This window comes from Ranitomeya imitator, chromosome 4 (assembly GCF_032444005.1).
Source record: "Ranitomeya imitator isolate aRanImi1 chromosome 4, aRanImi1.pri, whole genome shotgun sequence".
Taxonomy (NCBI): domain Eukaryota; kingdom Metazoa; phylum Chordata; class Amphibia; order Anura; family Dendrobatidae; genus Ranitomeya; species Ranitomeya imitator.
Window position 1 is genome coordinate 285,524,558 of NC_091285.1, and position 17,913 is coordinate 285,542,470.

Consider the following 17,913-nt stretch of genomic DNA (forward strand, 5'->3'; position numbering starts at 1 on the left):
ATCCAAAATGCCTCTCTAGTTAACCCCTTCATGACCCGGCCTATTTTGACCTTAATGACCTGGCCGTTTTTTGCAATTCTGACCAGTGTCCCTTTATGAGGTAATAACTCGGGAACGCTTCAACGGATCCTAACGGTTGTGAGATTGTTTTTTCATGACATATTGTGCTTCATTTTAGTGGTAAATTTAGGTCAATAATTTTTGCGTTTATTTGTGAAAAAAATGGAAATTTGGCTAAAATTTTGAAAATTTCGCAATTTTCAAATTTTGAATTTTTATTCTGTTAAACCAGAGAGTTATGTGACACAAAATAGTTAATAAATAACATTTCCCACATGTCTACTTTACATGAGCACAATTTTGGAAACAACTTTTTTTTGCTAGGAAGTTATAAGGGTTAAAATGTTACCAGCGATTTCTCATTTTTACAACGAAATTTACAAAACCATTTTTTTTAGGGACCACCTCACATTTGAAGTCAGTTTGAGGGGTCTATATGGCTGAAAATACCCAAAAGTGACAGCATTTTAAAAACTGCACCCCTCAAGGTACTCACAACCACATTCAAGAAGTTTATTAACCCTTCAGGTGCTTCACAGCAGCAGAAGCAACATGGAAGGAAAAAATGAACATTTAACTTTTTAGTCACAAAAATTATCTTTTAGCAACAATTTTTTTTATTTTCCCAGGGGTAAAAAGAGAAACTGGACCCCAAAAGTTATTGAACAATTTGTCCTGAGTACGCCGATACCCCATATGTGGGGGGGACTACTGTTTGGGCGCACGATAGGGCTTGGAAGGGAAGGAGCGCCATTTGACTTTTTCAATGAAAAATTGGCTCCAATCTTTAGCGGACACCATGTCGCGTTTGGAGAGCCCCTGTGTGCCTAAACATTGGAGCTCCCCCACAAGTGACCCCATTTTGGAAACTAGACCCCCCCAAGGAACTTATCTAGATGCATAGTGAGCACTTTGAACCCCCAGGTGCTTCACAAATTGATCCGTAAAAATGAAAAAGTACTTTTTTTCACAAAAAATTTCTTTTAGCCTCAATTTGTTCATTTCCACATGGGCAACAGGATAAAATAGATCCTAAAATATGTTGGGCAATTTCTCCTGAGTACACCGATTCCTCATATGTGGTCACAAACCACTGTTTGTGCACACGGCAAGGCTCGGAAGGGAAGGAGCGCCATTTGACTTTTGAAAATTCACTCCAATCGTTAGCGGACACCATGTTGCGTTTGGAGAGCCCCTGTATGCCTAAACATTAGAGCTCCCCCACATGTGACCCCATTTTGGAAACTAGACCCCCCAAGGAACTTATCTAGATGCATAGTGAGCACTTTGAACCCCCAGGTGCTTCACAAATTGATCCTTAACAATGAAAAAGTACTTTTTTCACAAAAAAGTTATTTTGGCCTCAATTTGTTCATTTCCACATGGGCAACAGGATAAAATGGATCCTAAAATTTATTGGGCAATTTCTCCTGAGTACAGTGATACCTCACATGTGGAGGTAAACCACTGTTTGGGCACACGGCCGGGCTTGGAAGGGAAGGAGCGCCATTTGACTTTTTGAATGAAAAATTAGCTCCAATCGTTAGCTGACACCATGTCGCCTTTGGAGAGCCCCTGTGTGTCTAAACATTTGAGCTCCCCCACATGTGACCCCATTTTGGAAACTAGACCCCCCAAGGAACTTATCTAGATGCCTAGTGAGCACATTGAACTCCCAAGTGCTTCACAAATTGATCCTTAACAATGAAAAAGTACTTTTTTCACAAAAAGTTATTTTGGCCTCAATTTGTTCATTTCCACATGGGCAACAGGATAAAATGGATCCTAAAATTTATTGGGCAATTTCTCCTGAGTACAGTGATACCTCACATGTGGAGGTAAACCACTGTTTGGGCACACGGCCGGGCTTGGAAGGGAAGGAGCGCCATTTGACTTTTTGAATGAAAAATTAGCTCCAATCGTTAGCTGACACCATGTCGGGTTTGGAGAGCCCCTGTGTGTCTAAACATTTGAGCTTCCCCACATGTGACCCCATTTTGGAAACTAGACCTCCCATGGAAATAACCTAGATGTGCGGTGACCACTTTAAACCCCCAAGTGCTTCACAGAAGTTTATAACGCAGAGCTGTGAAAATAAAAAATCATTTTTCTTTCCTCAAAAATTATTTTTTAGCCCGCAATTTTTATTTTCACAAGAGTAACAGGAGAAATTGGACCCCAAAAGTTGTTGTCCAGTTTGTCCTGAGTACGCTGATCCCCCATATGTGGGGGGGAACAATTGTTTGGGCACACGTCGGGGCTCAGAAGGGAAGTAGTGACGTTTTGGAATGCAAACTTTGATGGAATGGTCTGCGGGCATCATGTTATGTTTGCAGAGCCACTGATGTGCCTAAACAGTAGAAACCCCCCACAAGTGACCCCATTTTGAAAACTAGATCCCCCCAAGGAACTTATCTAGATATGTGGTGAGCACTTTGAACTCCCAAGTGCTTCACAGAAGTTTACAACGCAGAGCCGTGAAAATAATAAAATAATTTTTCTTTCCTCAAAATGATGTTTTAGCAAGCAATTTTTTATTTTCACAAGGGTAACAGGAGAAATTGGACCCCAATAGTTGTTGCCCAGTTTGCACTGAGTATGCCGGTACCCCATATGTGGGGGTAAACCACTGTTTTGGCACACGTCGGGGCTCGGAAGGGAGGGAGCACCATTTGACTTTTTGAACGCAAGATTGGCTGGAATCAATGATGGCGCCATGTTGCGTTTGGAGACCCCTGATGTGCCTAAACAGTGTAAACCCCTCAATTCTAACTCCAACACTAACCCCAACACACCCCTAACCCTAATCTCAACTCTAGCCATAACCCTAATCACAGCCCTAACCCCAACACACCCCTAACCACAGCCCTAACCCCAACACACCCCTAACCCTAATCCCAACCCTAAACATAATCCTAACCCTAATCCAAACCCTAACCCCAACACACCCCTAACCACAACCCTAACCCCAACACACCCCTAACCATAACCCTAACCCCAACACACCCCTAACCATAACCCTATCCATAAGCCTAATCTTAACCCTATTTCCAACCCTAGCCCTAATTCCAACCCTAACTCTAATTCCAACCCTAACCCTAAGGCTATGTGCCCACGTTGCGGATTCGTGTGAGATTTTTTTGCACCATTTTTGAAAAATCCGCGGGTAAAAGGCACTGCGTTTTACCTGCGGATTTACCTGCGGATCCACAGCATTTCCGCCGCTGCGAGTTCGCAGCAGTTTCCCATGAGTTTACAAAAAACGCTGCGCACATGCTGCAGAAAAAACTGCGCAGAAACGCAGAGGTTTACATTCCGCACATTTCACTTCTTTCTGCGGATTCCGCAGCGGTTTTACAACTGCTCCAATAGAAAACCACAGTGAAATCCGCAGAAAAACTGCGGTAAATCCGGCGATAAATCCGCAGCGGTTTTGCACTGCGAATTTAAAAACCCGCTGCGGAAAAATCCACAGAGGACCAGAATACGTGTGCACATTCCCTAACCCTAACCCTAGTTCTAACTGTAGTGGAAAAAAAAAATGTCTTTATTTTATTATTGTTCCTACCTATGGGGGTGATAAAGGGGGGGGGTTAATTTACTTTTTTTAAAATTTTGATCACTGTGATAAAACCTATCACAGTGATCAAAATGTACATGGAACGAATCTGCCGGCCGGCAGATTCGGCGGGCGCACTGCGCATGCGCCCGCCATTTTGGAAGATGGCGGCGCCCATGGAGAAGACGGACGGACACCGGGAGCCACGGTAAGTATAAGGGGGGGAGATCGGGGCACGGGGGGGCGTCGGAGCACGTGGGTGGCATAGGAGCACGGGGGGAGCGGACAGGAGGACGGGGGAGCGGAGCACAGGACGGAGGGGAGCGGACCACAGATCGGTGGACTCGGGAGGAGATCGGTGGTGGTGGGGGGCAGATCAGGGTTTCCAGCCATGGCCGATGATATTGCAGCATCGGCCATGGCTGGATTGTAATATTTCACCATTTTTTTAGGTGAAATATTACAAATCGCTCTGATTGGCAGTTTCACTTTCAACAGCCAATCAGAGCGATCGTAGCCACGGGGGGTAACCCCCCCCCTGGGCTAAAGTACCACTCCCCCTGTCCCTGCAGATTGGGTGACATTGGAGTTAACCCTTTCACCCGATCTGCAGGGACACGATCTTTCCATGACGCCACATAGGCGTCATGGGTCGGATTGGCACCGACTTTCATGACGCCTACGTGGCGTCATGGGTAGGGAAGGGGTTAAGAGGCAACTTTTTATATCTCCACCGCGCGGTGATTTTTTTATTTGTTCTATACCTTGGACTCTCATTGCTGATATATTTCCAGCGTGGTGGGTTACAAAGTGTTTTGCTACCATGGAAATATTACGATTATTACTATTTCCTTTTAGTGCATCTCTCAAATGTTCGGATATGTGCTTCTTTAATTTTCTTGTGGTGCAACCCACATATGTTAGATTTCAGATCTCACAATCTATTTTATAGACCACATTAGTTGTATGACAATTTATGAATTGCTTTATATTATACATTGATGAATTTTTCTTGTCAGTGAAGGTTTTACTTGTAAGTGCATGTTCACATGTGCTGCACGATGTGGGTCCGCACTTGTAGACGCCATAGACTTCCAGCCATGTTCTCGATTTGGTTCTGGTCAGAAATAGTCCTGGGGAGATGAAGTTTCCTGTTGTTGGTGCTCTCCTAGCTACCACATTAATGCCCTCCCCCAATATATTGGATAGTGTAGTGTCCTCATAGAGTATTGGCAAGCGTTTATTAATAATATTTTTTATTTGAATAAATTGTGAGCTATATTGTAAACAGATGAATGGTTTCTTTTTTCTGTGATCTTTTATTTTCCTATTCTGTCTCCTGTGTATTAGCATACTTTCTCTATCTTTTTTACCCACTATATTTTCTGCTCTTTTTAAAGACCATCTGCGATATTTTCTTGCACCTAATTTAATTTCCAGTTCTTTAAATTCTTTATTCATATCATCTGTTCTGCTACAATTTCTTTTTAGTCTAGTGTACTCCCCCACTGGTATCGAATAATGGTGTGTTTGGCGTGACTACTTTTAGCATGCAGGACAGTATTCCCACTGATAGGTTTTATATGCGTTTTGCTAATAATAGTATGACCTTCTATGCCTAGTGACTCCAGATCCAAAAATGAAATATGTATCCTATCACACCTGTGAGTAAATTTAATATTGAAACTGTTATTATTCATGTATTTGACGAAGTCCGGAATGGCAGACACATCTTCGCCCCATATGATGAGTAGGTCATCGATGTATCTGCCATACCAGATCACGCCTCCAGAATAAGGATTATCCACAGAATATATATATTTGTACTCCCAAAAGGCCATAGTCAGATTGGCCAAAGATGGGGAATATTTAGCCCCCATCGGGACACCTGTCTTCTGTAAAAAAAATACATCATCATCATCAAAAGAAAAAATATTGTGGGCTAGCAGAAAAAACAACAACCTGCAACAAAAATTTTTTTAAATCCTGTGAATATTCACTGTATTTTTCAATATGAAATTCCAAGGCTCTCATAGCCATTTCGCGTGGTATGCATGTATAAAGCGATATGACATCGCAGCATAGCCATGTGTATTGGCTTTGCCAGGTTTTTTTGGAAAAAGTTTTCAGGACTTCCCTGGAGTCTTTAATATATCATGGTAGTCTTACAACAAGTGGCTGCAGCAGTGTGTCGAGCCATTCACACCAGTGCTCGTTCATGGATCCTAGACCTGAGACAATTGGTCTCATTGGTGGTATGCCGCTGGTTTTATGTACCTTTGGGAGTCCTACAGTATTGGCAATGTTGGATGCGGTACTAATAAATAGTCCGCCTGTTTTTTTATTTATGACTCCCAGATTAAGACCTTCCTGGATAATTTGTTTTATATCTTCATCAAATGTCTTGATGGAATTTCTCATTATTTTTTCATATGTCATTGTGTCTGATAGTAGTTCACACATTTTTTCTTTATAGTCTTCTGTATTGAGGACAATGTTCTGTCTCTGCCATCAAATATTGTTACCCTGATTATCTGTTTGCATAATTGCAGGTTTCTCAGTATGGATATATTTATACCTTTATTTGTTTGTGATGCTTTGGCTCCCTCTAGCGGTCAGAGTTATGTTGGCAGTTCCATTTTTCTGTTTTTGTACTATCCATGTCTGATTCTCCTCCTCCTTTGCAATGCATTATGGTAGCTCAGCCTCCATTTCCCTCCATTTTTCCTTTCACTTTCTTTAGTTTGCCTTCAAGGAAAGACGCTTCACTTCATCCCCCTTGCGATTGCATTGCCGGTATGTCTTTATGCTTTCTGTAGATATTTCTGCTCCATATTAGCCTAGCCTAGCCAGTTGTACTCCCAGTTCAGTTACTAGCTTTCTAAATGTTATGCATAATGTATATCATGTGTATTATGTATCTGTTCTATGCCATGCACTGATTCTATGTATATCATTGTTCACAGTTTCACCGCATCAATATACCACTACGTTTAATAAAGCACAGACTCAACCACAGTCTCCTTATTGGACCCCGGTGTAGCGGTTTAGCTGACTGTATAGCTACGTATGAGCCTGCCTCAGCTAGTGAGGACAGAACAGACAACAATAGATCCTCCTTTATCGCTTCTTTTAATTATTATATTTTTCATTTCTTTCAAGCTTTGTAAAGCTTCTCTTAATTTCTTTGACAAGTCATTATTTTTGTTGTGATTATGTCGTTTCTGTCTATCTTTCAAGTCTTTCAAGTCCTTTTCTAGTGCCTCTTGGAATGTGTCCATACTTTCAACTCTGGTTTGTATTAGATAAAAGTATGGATTTTTTTGTAATGAATTTTTCTGATTGATTAATTTCATTTTTTCTTTCCTAAGAGGATAATTCTTGAAGGCACAAAAGTGCCATTTGTTCCTTATAATCCAAGTTTTCATATTCGTTTATAACATCCTCATTCATTTTTGCTTCCTGAATATCTTCTTCTGTTAAAAAATGTTTTTTGATAGTCAAGTTACGAATACATTTATTTATATCTAGTATGGTGTTGAACAAATTGAATTCCATATCTGGCACAAAATTAAGACCTAATGATAAAACTTTTACTTGATCTTTTGTTAATTCCTGTGTGGACAGATTGATTACATTCAATACTTCAGTTTCTTTTTGTAGCGGGTTGTTACTCCCAATGGATTTCTTATGTTTCCTACCTCCTTGTCTTTGGTGTTTTTTGACCGTTTATGGCTTTTCTTTTTATTATCCTTTGTTGTGTTGTGCAGGGATAAATCTGATGCACTGAAGTTTGCGTCTGAAGAGTCAGGGTCAGACGATGTGAACCCCACCTGTGGTCTTTGAGTACATTTCTTGTGAGACTGGCTGTGTTTGAGTATAGATCTAGGGGTTTTGTACCATTATTTGTAAATAGCTGTTGTATGTATTATGTCATTTGTATGTATTATGATGTTTTAAAGATTGGTAATTTTTCTGTGTAATTTGATAGGTGCAGACTCTGCAATTGATACGAGGTGATTACCGTATATACTCGAGTATAAGCCGAGATTTTCAGCCCACTTTTTTGGGATGAAAGTCCCCCTCTCGGCTTACACTCGAGTCATACCCAGGGGTCGGCAGGGGAGGGGGAGCGGGGGCTGTCTAATTATACTCACCTACTCCTGGCGCGCTCCTTGCACGTCCCTGCTTCTTCCAGCGCTGCAGCTTCCTCCTATAGTGAGCGATCACATGGTACCGCTCATTACAGTAATGAATATGCGGCTCCAACTCCCATAGAGGTGGAGCCGCATATTCATTACTGTAATGAGGGGTAACGGTGACCGCTCACTACAGGAAGGAAATGCAGCGCCGGGGAACAGACGGGCAGCGACAGCACCAGGAGCCGGTAAGTATGACAGGGGCAGTGCATGATACTCACCTGCTCCTCGTTCCATCGTCGGCACCGCTGTGTCTTCCACAGTGACGCTCAGGTCAGAGGGCACGGTGACGTGATTAGTGCGCGCTGCCCTCTTCCTGAACGTTGGTGCAGAGGATGGGAAGACACATCGGCGGTCAGCGGTGGAACGGGAAAGGTGAGTAAAGCAAGTGCCGGGGTCCTGAGAGGTGAGTATGTCATTTTTTTATTTTTTTAATCCCAGCAACAGCATATGGGGCAAATATCTGTATGGAGCATCTTATGTGGCCATGTGTAGCATTTTATGGGGGCAAATATCTGTATGGGGCATCTTATCCGGCCATGTGCAGCATGATATGGGGGCAAATATCTGTATGGGTCATCTGTATGGGGCCATGTGCAGCATGATATGGGGGCAAATATCTGTATGGGGCATCTTATGTGGCCATGTGCAGCATCATATGGGGGAAAATATCTGTATGGGGCATCTGTATGGGGCCATGTGCAGCATGATATGGGAGCAAATATCTGTATGGGGCATCTGTATGGGGCCATGTGCAGCATTATATGGGGCAAATATCTGTATGGGGCATCTTATGGGGTCATAATCAACATTTGTGGAGCATTATACGGGGCAAATATCTGTATGGAGCATCTTATATGGCCATGTGCATCATGATATGGGGGCAAATATCTGTATGGAGCATCTTATGTGGCCATGTGCAGCATGATATGGGGCAAATATCTGTATGGGGCATCTTATGTGGCCATGTGCAGCATGATATGGGGGCAAATATCTGTATGGGGCCATGTGCAGCATTATATGGGGTCAAATATCTGTATGGAGCATCTTATGGGGTCATAATCAACATTTGTGGAGCATTATACAGGGCAAATATCTGTATGGAGCATCTTATGTGGCCATGTGCAGCATTATATGGGGCAGTTATCTGTATGGAGCATCTTATGGGGCCATAATCCACATTTGTGGAGCATTATACGGGGCAAATATCTGTATGGAGCATCTTATGGGGTCATAATCAACATTTGTGCAGCATTATGTGGGGCATATTTTAATATGGAGCATCTTCTGGGGCCCATCATGAACTGTATGGAGCATTATATGGGGCTCCTGATTCAATATGGATATTCAAAAACACTTAACTTACTGATGTCTCAATTAATTTTACTTTTATTGGTATCTATTTTTATTTTTGACATTTACCGGTAGCTGCTGCATTTTCCAGCCTAGGCTTATACTCGAGTCATTAAGTTTTCCCAGTTTTTTGTGGCAAAATTAGGGGGGTCGGCTTATACTCGGGTCGGCTTATACTCGAGTATATATGGGTAAATCAGCTGTGTTAAGAGTATATGGAACACCTTATAAAAACTAGAAGGTAGATGTAGAATTAAGCTGTGATAAAGATCTTAGTTGATCGAAACGCGTTGCTTATACCTTTCTTTTTCACTGCCTATGCATCCATGATGTACAAGGATTCTATGACTATGAAGTTTTAACTTGGAAAATAAAGACTTTGAATTTTAAGGAGCTGGAACTTCCACTTTATTCCATATATTGTTTCCACTGCACGTCGGGTCAGAACGAGTTCCGCGCACCTGTGGTATCGGTGAGCTGGCAGAGGCTTAGCCTCTTTTTCTTTTGTTTTACTATATCAAGAGGACTAACTCTGCCTGTGTGGCAGGGGTCATGGGGTACAGATGCAGAATGCTTCTCAGTCTCTCTACTCAATCCCACAGTAATAAATTGCTTCCCATGAATTTCGGAAGGTTTCTGAAATTAGCCCCAGGGGCATATTTCACCTGACGGGCTCGATCACTGACTAATCCGCCATCTCTACGATATAATGTTGCATGCTGCTGACTACAGCAAATGAAATGCAGGTGGTTTGACGCAGCAGGCAGAGGAACACAAGGCGGAAACAATAAATGAGTTATTTATTTCCTCAGATATGGCAGGAAATTGCAATAGCTATGCCAACAGTTAACAAGATACAACAGGGCAGGGTATCACAGTTAAATTATAGAATACAGAGCATATAATGAGTCTTAAAGTTTACTTTACATGTTGGTAGAAACTTCTTGAAGGTTAGGCAGTATTTGGTCAGTATTTTACGTCAGTATTTGTAAGCCAAAACCAGAAGTGGAACAAATAGAGGAAAAGTATAATAGAAACATATGCTCCACTTCTGCATTTATCACCCACTCCTGGTTTTGGCTTACAAATACTGATGTAAAATACTGACCAAATACTGATAGTGTGACCGCAGCCTTATGCTGATGTTTGCCTAATGGGTAAATATTCATTTCTGTTGGAGCTTCTGTGCAGGTTACTCCCATAAGGATCTTCTTCAGTGCTTGACTGATGTAGTGTATTTTGCAGATCTGAGGGAAAGAGAGCTTGGCTCTGGTTCTTGACCGGATTCGTATTGACTCTCGGTCTTGACTGGCACAGGTCTGGTATTTGGGTCTTGACTGGCATAGTCGGGACTCTGTCTTGACTAGTGTAGATCAGATATTCGGGTCTTGACTGGCGTAACCTGGACTCCAGGTCTCATTTGGTGCCGCTGGGGTCCAAGTTGTAACCTGACAGCATTTTGATGGCACACGCTTCTCAGTCAGGCTTGTCTCCCTATCTACTGTGTCTCCTCTTGAGCACGTCTGGACCGCTCTCCCCTGGCTCCAAAACCTGCTGTGTTTTGGTGCGTAGACTCTTTATATTGAGGAACTCTATCATCAATGTCACCTGACTAGGTGTTACATCCAAACTCATCCCTCCTGTAACTCTTCCTCTTCCGGTTAGTTTCACATGGTCCCGTCTGAATGGTAGGTGGCAGCCTTTCACGCCAATCATACACAGGGCTGGGGTTTTCCTGGAGTATTGTCACCACCTCTTACATTTAAATAAAGTTCGTATATTGAGGATGTTACAGTCATCCAACATGCAGGAAATTGAAACTCATGTGCACCAAAATTAACTTCCTTATACAGAACAACTGACCACAGTCAGAGAACTGACCTACCCCAGCTGATGATTAGTAAAATAAAGACATCAAAATTCTTTACCATGTATAACAGAATAGGAAGATCGACCAGGTACAACAGAGCATCAGCATTGAAGGGCTATTTTTCATCTCTCCTTTTGTGCAAAAAACAAATAGGACACTTCGTAGAGTATGTTAAAAGAGCTAAAATTTGATAACCTAACCAATAATAGAGGGGGAGAGAACAATCCTGCTATCATCTATTCCATCTATTGTTTATCTTTTCAATATTAAAAAGGTGGCAATAAAGACTAAGTTCCAATAAGAGCCACCTTTGGTCAATTATTTTAGCTAGCAAATAAAAGTCAAACTAATGGAGGACAGCACAGAGCAAACACCTTAACAGCATCCAGGAGCAATATGAAGTGGCCCTCCCTACATCTAAACTGCTGTAGACTATACAGCAATCTTCATACATTTAAATATATGAGCTAAACCCCTCATGCATCAAATATCAACCAAAACATTGGCCATTTTCCCATGCCAGGTTCCACATATGTTGACGTGTCAGTAAAATACAAATTTACTCATTTATGCATTTGTAATTGGTGTGTAGTGGTTTTATCTCTGCCACTGAGCACCTGCACACAGACAAGAGTGCCAACTATGTCTTCCATTAAGTTTGCTAGTAATGCCTCCAACCTTCCACATTCAACATAGTTATCCTGACATCCACAGAATAGAAGTACATTGCCTATCTTATTTTTATTACAGGATACATTCTTGTCCTGAGGCTCAATCCACTTCTGTTTGAAGGTGGTGGTTGCTTTGAGAACATAATTATTATCTGCTTTCAGTCTGTTATTCTTTACTTGTTTCTCATTTTGTATAAATAATTTCCCCTGTTGAGAAGTCTAGGAGTCTTGGTTAATTTGAATAAAACAAACAAACCCAATGTTGGTCAATATGGTTGTAAAGGGGTTATCGAGCCTTAGGCTACAAGTCTGTAGTCAATCTATGCAGACTTGTGAATCCTCACATCACACGCACTTCACACTGTGGGGATTCTCCATTGTCAGTGCCAGGACCAGGCAGTCATGTGACTGCTAGTATGTCTTTTGGATACTTCAGGACACTTTCCAACTAGACTGTTTCTGGCCTTAGAACACTTGCTTTGAGCAAGGCCACACTTTTGTAGTCGGCACATACAGTACAGACCAAAAGTTTGGACACACCTTCTCATTTAAAGATTTTTCTGTATTTTCATGACTATGAAAATTGTAAATTCACACTGAAGGCATCAAAACTATGAATGAACACATGTGGAATTATATACTTAACAAAAAAGTGTGAAACAACTGAAACTGACTCTTGGCATTCTCTTGATGAGCTTCAAGAGGTAGTCACCGGAAATGGTTTTCACTTCACAGGTGTGCCCTGTCAGGTTTAATAAGTGGGATTTCTTGCCTTATAAATGGGGTTGGGACCATCAGTTGTGTTGAGCAGAAGTCTGGTGGATACACAGCTGATAGTCCTACTGAATAGACTGTTAGAATTTGTATTATGGCAAGAAAAAAGCAGCAAAGTAAAGAAAAACGAGTGGCCATCATTACTTTAAGAGATGAAGGTCAGTCCGAAAAATTGGCGAAACTTTGAAAGTGTCCCCAAGTGCAGTTGCAAAAACCATCAAGCGCTACAAAGAAACTGGCTCACATGAGGACCGCCCCAGGAAAGGAAGACCAAGAGTCACCTCTGCTTCTGATGATAAGTTTATCCCAGTCACCAGCCTCAGTAATCACAGGTTAACAGCAGCTCAGATTAGAGACCAGGTCAATGCCACACAGAGTTCTAGCAGCAGACACATCTCTACAACTACTGTTAAGAGGAGACTTTGTGCATGGTAAAATAGCTGCTAGGAAACCACTGCTAAGGACAGGCAACAAGCAGAAGAGACTTGTTTTGGCTAAAGAACACAAGGAATGGACATTAGACCAGTGGAAATCTGTGCTTTGGTCTGATGAGTCCAAATTGAGATCTTTGGTTCCAACCACGGTGTCTTTGTGCGATGCAGAAAAGGTGAACGGATGGACTCTACATGCCTTGTTCCCACCATGAAGCATGGAGGAGGAGGTGTGATGGTGTGGGGGTGCTTTGCTGGTAACACTGTTTGGGATTTATTCAAAATTGAAGTACAGAAAATGTTCAGCACAGCCTGAAGGGGAGGTACATAAAGATAGGTTCCCAAACCTTACTAGGTGGAAAATTATATATTTAGCACACTCCAATAGATGTGATGCAAAAGGGGGTATTTAATATCATACATACAGTAGTCACAAACGTTTCGGTCTGCAAAGACCTTCATCAGTGTGCCGCTTGCGGTGGATACCGCGTAGTTCCTTTCTCTCCCCCTTAGCACTCTGCCGGCTGGATTGGCCTGTTGTACAGCCCTCCACATTTTTCTGGCAAATTCACTTTATTCCTTCTACTGATGCAATTAAGCTTTACAGGGGTTTCACTATATGTACCACTCTTGCTACCATTAGCACACTGATGAAGGTCTTTGCAGGCCGAAACGTTTGTGACTACTGTATGTATGATATTAAATACCCCCTTTTGCATCACATCTGTTGGAGTGTGCTCAATATATAATTTTCCTTATTCAAAATTCAAGGCATACTGAACCAGCATGGCTACCACAGCATCTTGCAGCGGCATGCTATTCTATCCGGTTTGCGTTTAGTTGGACCATCATTTATTTTTCAACAGGACAATGACCCCAAACACACCTCCAGGCTGTGTAAGGGCTATTTGGCCAAGAAGGAGAGTGATGGGGTGCTACGCCAGATGACCTGGCCTCCACAGTCACCAGACCTGAACCCAATCGAGATGGTTTGGGGTGAGCTGGACCGCAGAGTGAAGGCAAAAGGGTCAACAAGTGCTAAGTATCTCTGGGAACTCCTTCAAGATTGTTGGAAGACCATTCCTGGTGACTACCTCTTAAAGCTCATCAAGAGAATGCCAAAAGTGTGCAAAGCAGTCATCAAAGCAAAAGGTGGCTACTTTGAAGAACCTAGAATATAAGACATATTTTCAGTTGTTTCACACTTTTTTGTTAAGTATATAATTCCACATGTGTTCATTCATAGTTTTGATGCCTTCAGTGTGAATGTACAATTTTCATAGTCATGAAAATTGTTGTGAATTCTGCTCTTGGGCTCCCTCCGATGGTTGTTGATGGTAATGCAGTTTTTCCTGAGCAGCAGTCTTGGACAGGTGTTTCTGCTAATTGCAATCCTGACTGGGGTATTTAGCTGTGCAGGATTCATTAGTCCTTGCCAGTAGTCAATGTTCCTTTGGAAGTGTTGGTCCTCTGCCTGGCCTCTCCTGCTTGCTACCAACTCAGCAAAGATAAGTGTTTGCTTCATTTTTTTAGACACACGGCTGTGTGTTTATTTTTTGTGCTGATCTTGTTTCTATTTTGTTCCTGCTAGACTGTGCCTGACGTTTTTCTCAGTCTAGTTGGATTCGCTGGAGTCGCAGATATACTCTCCACATCTTTAGTTAGGTGGTGGAGTTTTTGTATTTTTCTGCTGTGGATATTTTGTAGTGTTTTATGCTGACCGCATAGTATCCTGTACTATCCTTTCCTATCTAGGTAGAAGTGGCCTCCTTTGCTTATCCCTGTTTTCTGTCTGCGTGTGTCTTTTCCTCTCCTACTCACAGTCATTATTTGTGGGGGGCTACCTATCCTTTGGGGGTCTACTCTGAGGCAAGAGAGTTTTCCTATTTCCATCTTTAGGGATATTTAGTTCTCCGGCTGTGTCGAGGTGTCTAGGTCTGGTTAGGCACGCCCCACGGCTACTTCTAGTTGCCGTGATAGGATCAGGGTTTGCGGTCAGTAAAGTTACCACTTCTCCAGCGAAGGTCATTTCATGCTGCTCCAAGGCCACCTGATCATAACAGAAAATAAAGAAAAATCTTTAAATGAGAAGGTGTGTCCAAACTTTTGGTCTGTACAGTACATGCAGTCATGTGGCCATCGTTGCCCAGTACCAGCACCAGAGAATCCTCACAGCAGAAAGTACGCATGATGTGAGGATTCACAAGTCTGCTGTCTTAGAGAGTGACTGCAGACTTGTAGTCTGAGGCTGGAAAACCCCTTTAAGACTCTAACACATCCAATAAAGTTAAATGTGATGAATGACCTGAAATTCCACTTGTATCCACATGACCCTCCTGTGCTGTCTGTTCTATTTAAAAACAGACAGAACAGAAGCCAGACAGTCCTCTTTATTGTAAATGGGGCCCTTCTGCTTTTAATTGCAACCATTATGTAGGAAATCTGTATTCTACATGAATTGCATTTCTTTGTTCTTAGAGCGAAGTGGATTCTGATTCTGCAGCTAGGAATGGGCATGCAAACAAAGATCCTAGAAAAGCCAAAATGTGCAACATTTTTAATCAAAATCAATTTCAAAAATGAGTTTTAACCAAAAATACACATTCAAGTAAAAAAAAAGTTCCCAAATTTGTCCATCCCTTTTAATGATGTTTCAATATTTATGACTTTGTATTTCAGAGGAAAACAAAAACAGTTAAAAGAAATAAGAAAGTGCCTGAGGAATTACCCTCAGACATGAAGTACATGAACATCAATCCTCGTCTTGCAAGCTTCATTAACAGGTAAGTTTAAAAGGGTTGTTCACTTTCAGGAAATCTAGGCCCCTCGGTGCAGTTTGTTGTATAAAACAAACAGGGTTGTAATCACCATACCTAGGTCCAATGCTGAGTTGTCCACTGCTGCTCCAGCACTGCCTGCAGTTCTGAAATCATACAGTATCTTTGCCCATGTAGACAGAACACTCCTCTCAGAGTCACTGAGCTCCGGTATATGCTGCTGACATGATGTCAGTGTTAGCAGGTTACTGGGATGCAACAAGCAGACAAGGACAATGTGGAAGCAACCAACTTTTTATTCTCTGGGTGTGAATCTAGGCGAAGGGTGATTTCAACAGAGTAGTTCTGCGATATCGGTAATTACAGAGTACAATATTCAATATACATTAATGTCACAGTTGTTATCAATGCACTATAACTCTTGCAGAAGGATTTCACTACGTTACGTACATCACGTTTCTTATGAGAGCAATGTCCACAGTCCCAAGGGTACCATTATAATGATCCCCTTTATATAGTAGGCCCTCACGGGGGTCTCCGTTTATTCCCACTAGGCCGCAAGTCCTTTTGACAAAGTCAGTCAATGCTCTCTGTACCTCTTGCACTCTGGACGGTCCCCACCTTGTCTGTTGCACTAACCCCGACTGACCCCTGTACAGTATGTCAGTGTCGGAAGTAACGGCCCTACTCACTCACGCCTCTTGTTCACCGCAGTGGATGTCCACCTCCTCAGGTCTTAACAGGCATAGTCTGGCTCGTGGATCTTGACCGGTGCAGGGATATGCCTCAGGTCTTGCCCGGCGTAGTGTGGGTCACTTATACTAGTGACTCGGCCACAGCGTCCCTCCCAGCGCACAACCTGCTGGTCTCCTCATTGGCGCCAAACTCCTTCCCGCCTTGTCACTCCCTTCTTTTATATCGTAGAGCTGTATTACTGAAGTCATCTGATCTGGTGCTCTCTTTGGACCTGTCCTCTCTACAAGACTTCCTCTTTCTTCTCATTCTGCAGGGTTCTGCCTGAGCAGTAGATTGCAGTGTCTAATCACAAATGGTGGACACTGCTGGAGAATCTCATCTTTTATTTTACAGTCTTACTGTCATGGGTGTCTCAGATGCAACAGACTGTCGCTCTGCATCTGGCTGCAGAAGTTCTCTGCGTTTGGCTCTACAGACGCCTCCTTAATCCTTCTGACTCTTTGACCCAGCAGCAACCTCCCTCCGGCTCTAGTTTACTCACCTGGACCTGGGGGTTTATACATCCCCAGTCTGCTGCAGAGTGTTGCTGGCGATATTCACACTTTTCCCTTGTGAGGACTTGGAGCTATAGCTGTAGGCTAACTTACTCTCTGGAGCTGTTTGAGGATGTTTGTGTTACCTCTCTGAGTCTGCTCAAACTAAGTTAATTCCCCTTGTCTGTCTACCTTTTTGTCATTAGTTTACAGTGGGGATTGACCAGTGTTAGGGTGCACGAAATGCGTGTGTTCTTATCTTAGTTGACTGCCGCCAAATTGTATATTGGAGGATTACAGCCAGAGAAATCACAAGACATAGACAGTGAGTCGTGTCTCAAATGAATTCTGCTTTATTGATGTCACAGTGCCTGGGTATCTATGCTGCAGGGGAAGCTGCACACAGCAGCTGAGCAAAACGCCAAGTTACTAACCTGAACCCACGGGACCTTTGACAAGAGTGGGAGGAGGAGAGGGGGCAGAGCAAGACGCCGGGGAAACAGAGAAGGGACAAGCACTAAAGAATTATCAAACAAGCAGAAGTCATAGCCAGGAGATTACGGGGTACCAAAACGGAGAGACAGGGCATCATCAGAAGCAAAGCCAGAGTTCAGTAGCCAGGTACACAAACAGGGTAAAGTACGGAAAGCAAGACAACGCTATGCAAGCCGGGCACATACTCCAGGAGTCACGCATACAGACAGAAACAGAGTCTATAGCTGACAGAGAAACCAGATTAGGAGCGAGTATAAATACCCCTCCCATTTTGGAAAAGAGGCTAGCAAAATTAACCCTGACAGGACATTAACCATGTCCTGACCATGACAAATGGTTGAAATGTACAGCAATTTATAGGGAAAAATAAGAGGCTTTGCTAATAATTATTGCTGACATCTGTTTCCTAGATGTCATTATCTACATTACTCTAAAGGTGAATTAGTTAGGTCAAGTTGACATCTGTCTTGCACATAATCTTCAAAGTAAATCAAT

General features: G+C 42.5%; 1 protein-coding gene across 1 annotated transcript in view; it reads left to right on the forward strand.

Annotated features, from left to right (window-relative positions):
• LOC138674079 (uncharacterized) overlaps positions 1–17,913 on the forward strand; it is a 133,537-nt gene that overhangs the window by 78,193 nt on the left and 37,431 nt on the right. The window contains exon 3 of the mRNA XM_069762027.1: positions 15,597–15,700. Within this exon, the coding sequence (XP_069618128.1) occupies positions 15,597–15,700 (104 nt within the window). The remainder of the gene's footprint in view (positions 1–15,596; positions 15,701–17,913) is intronic.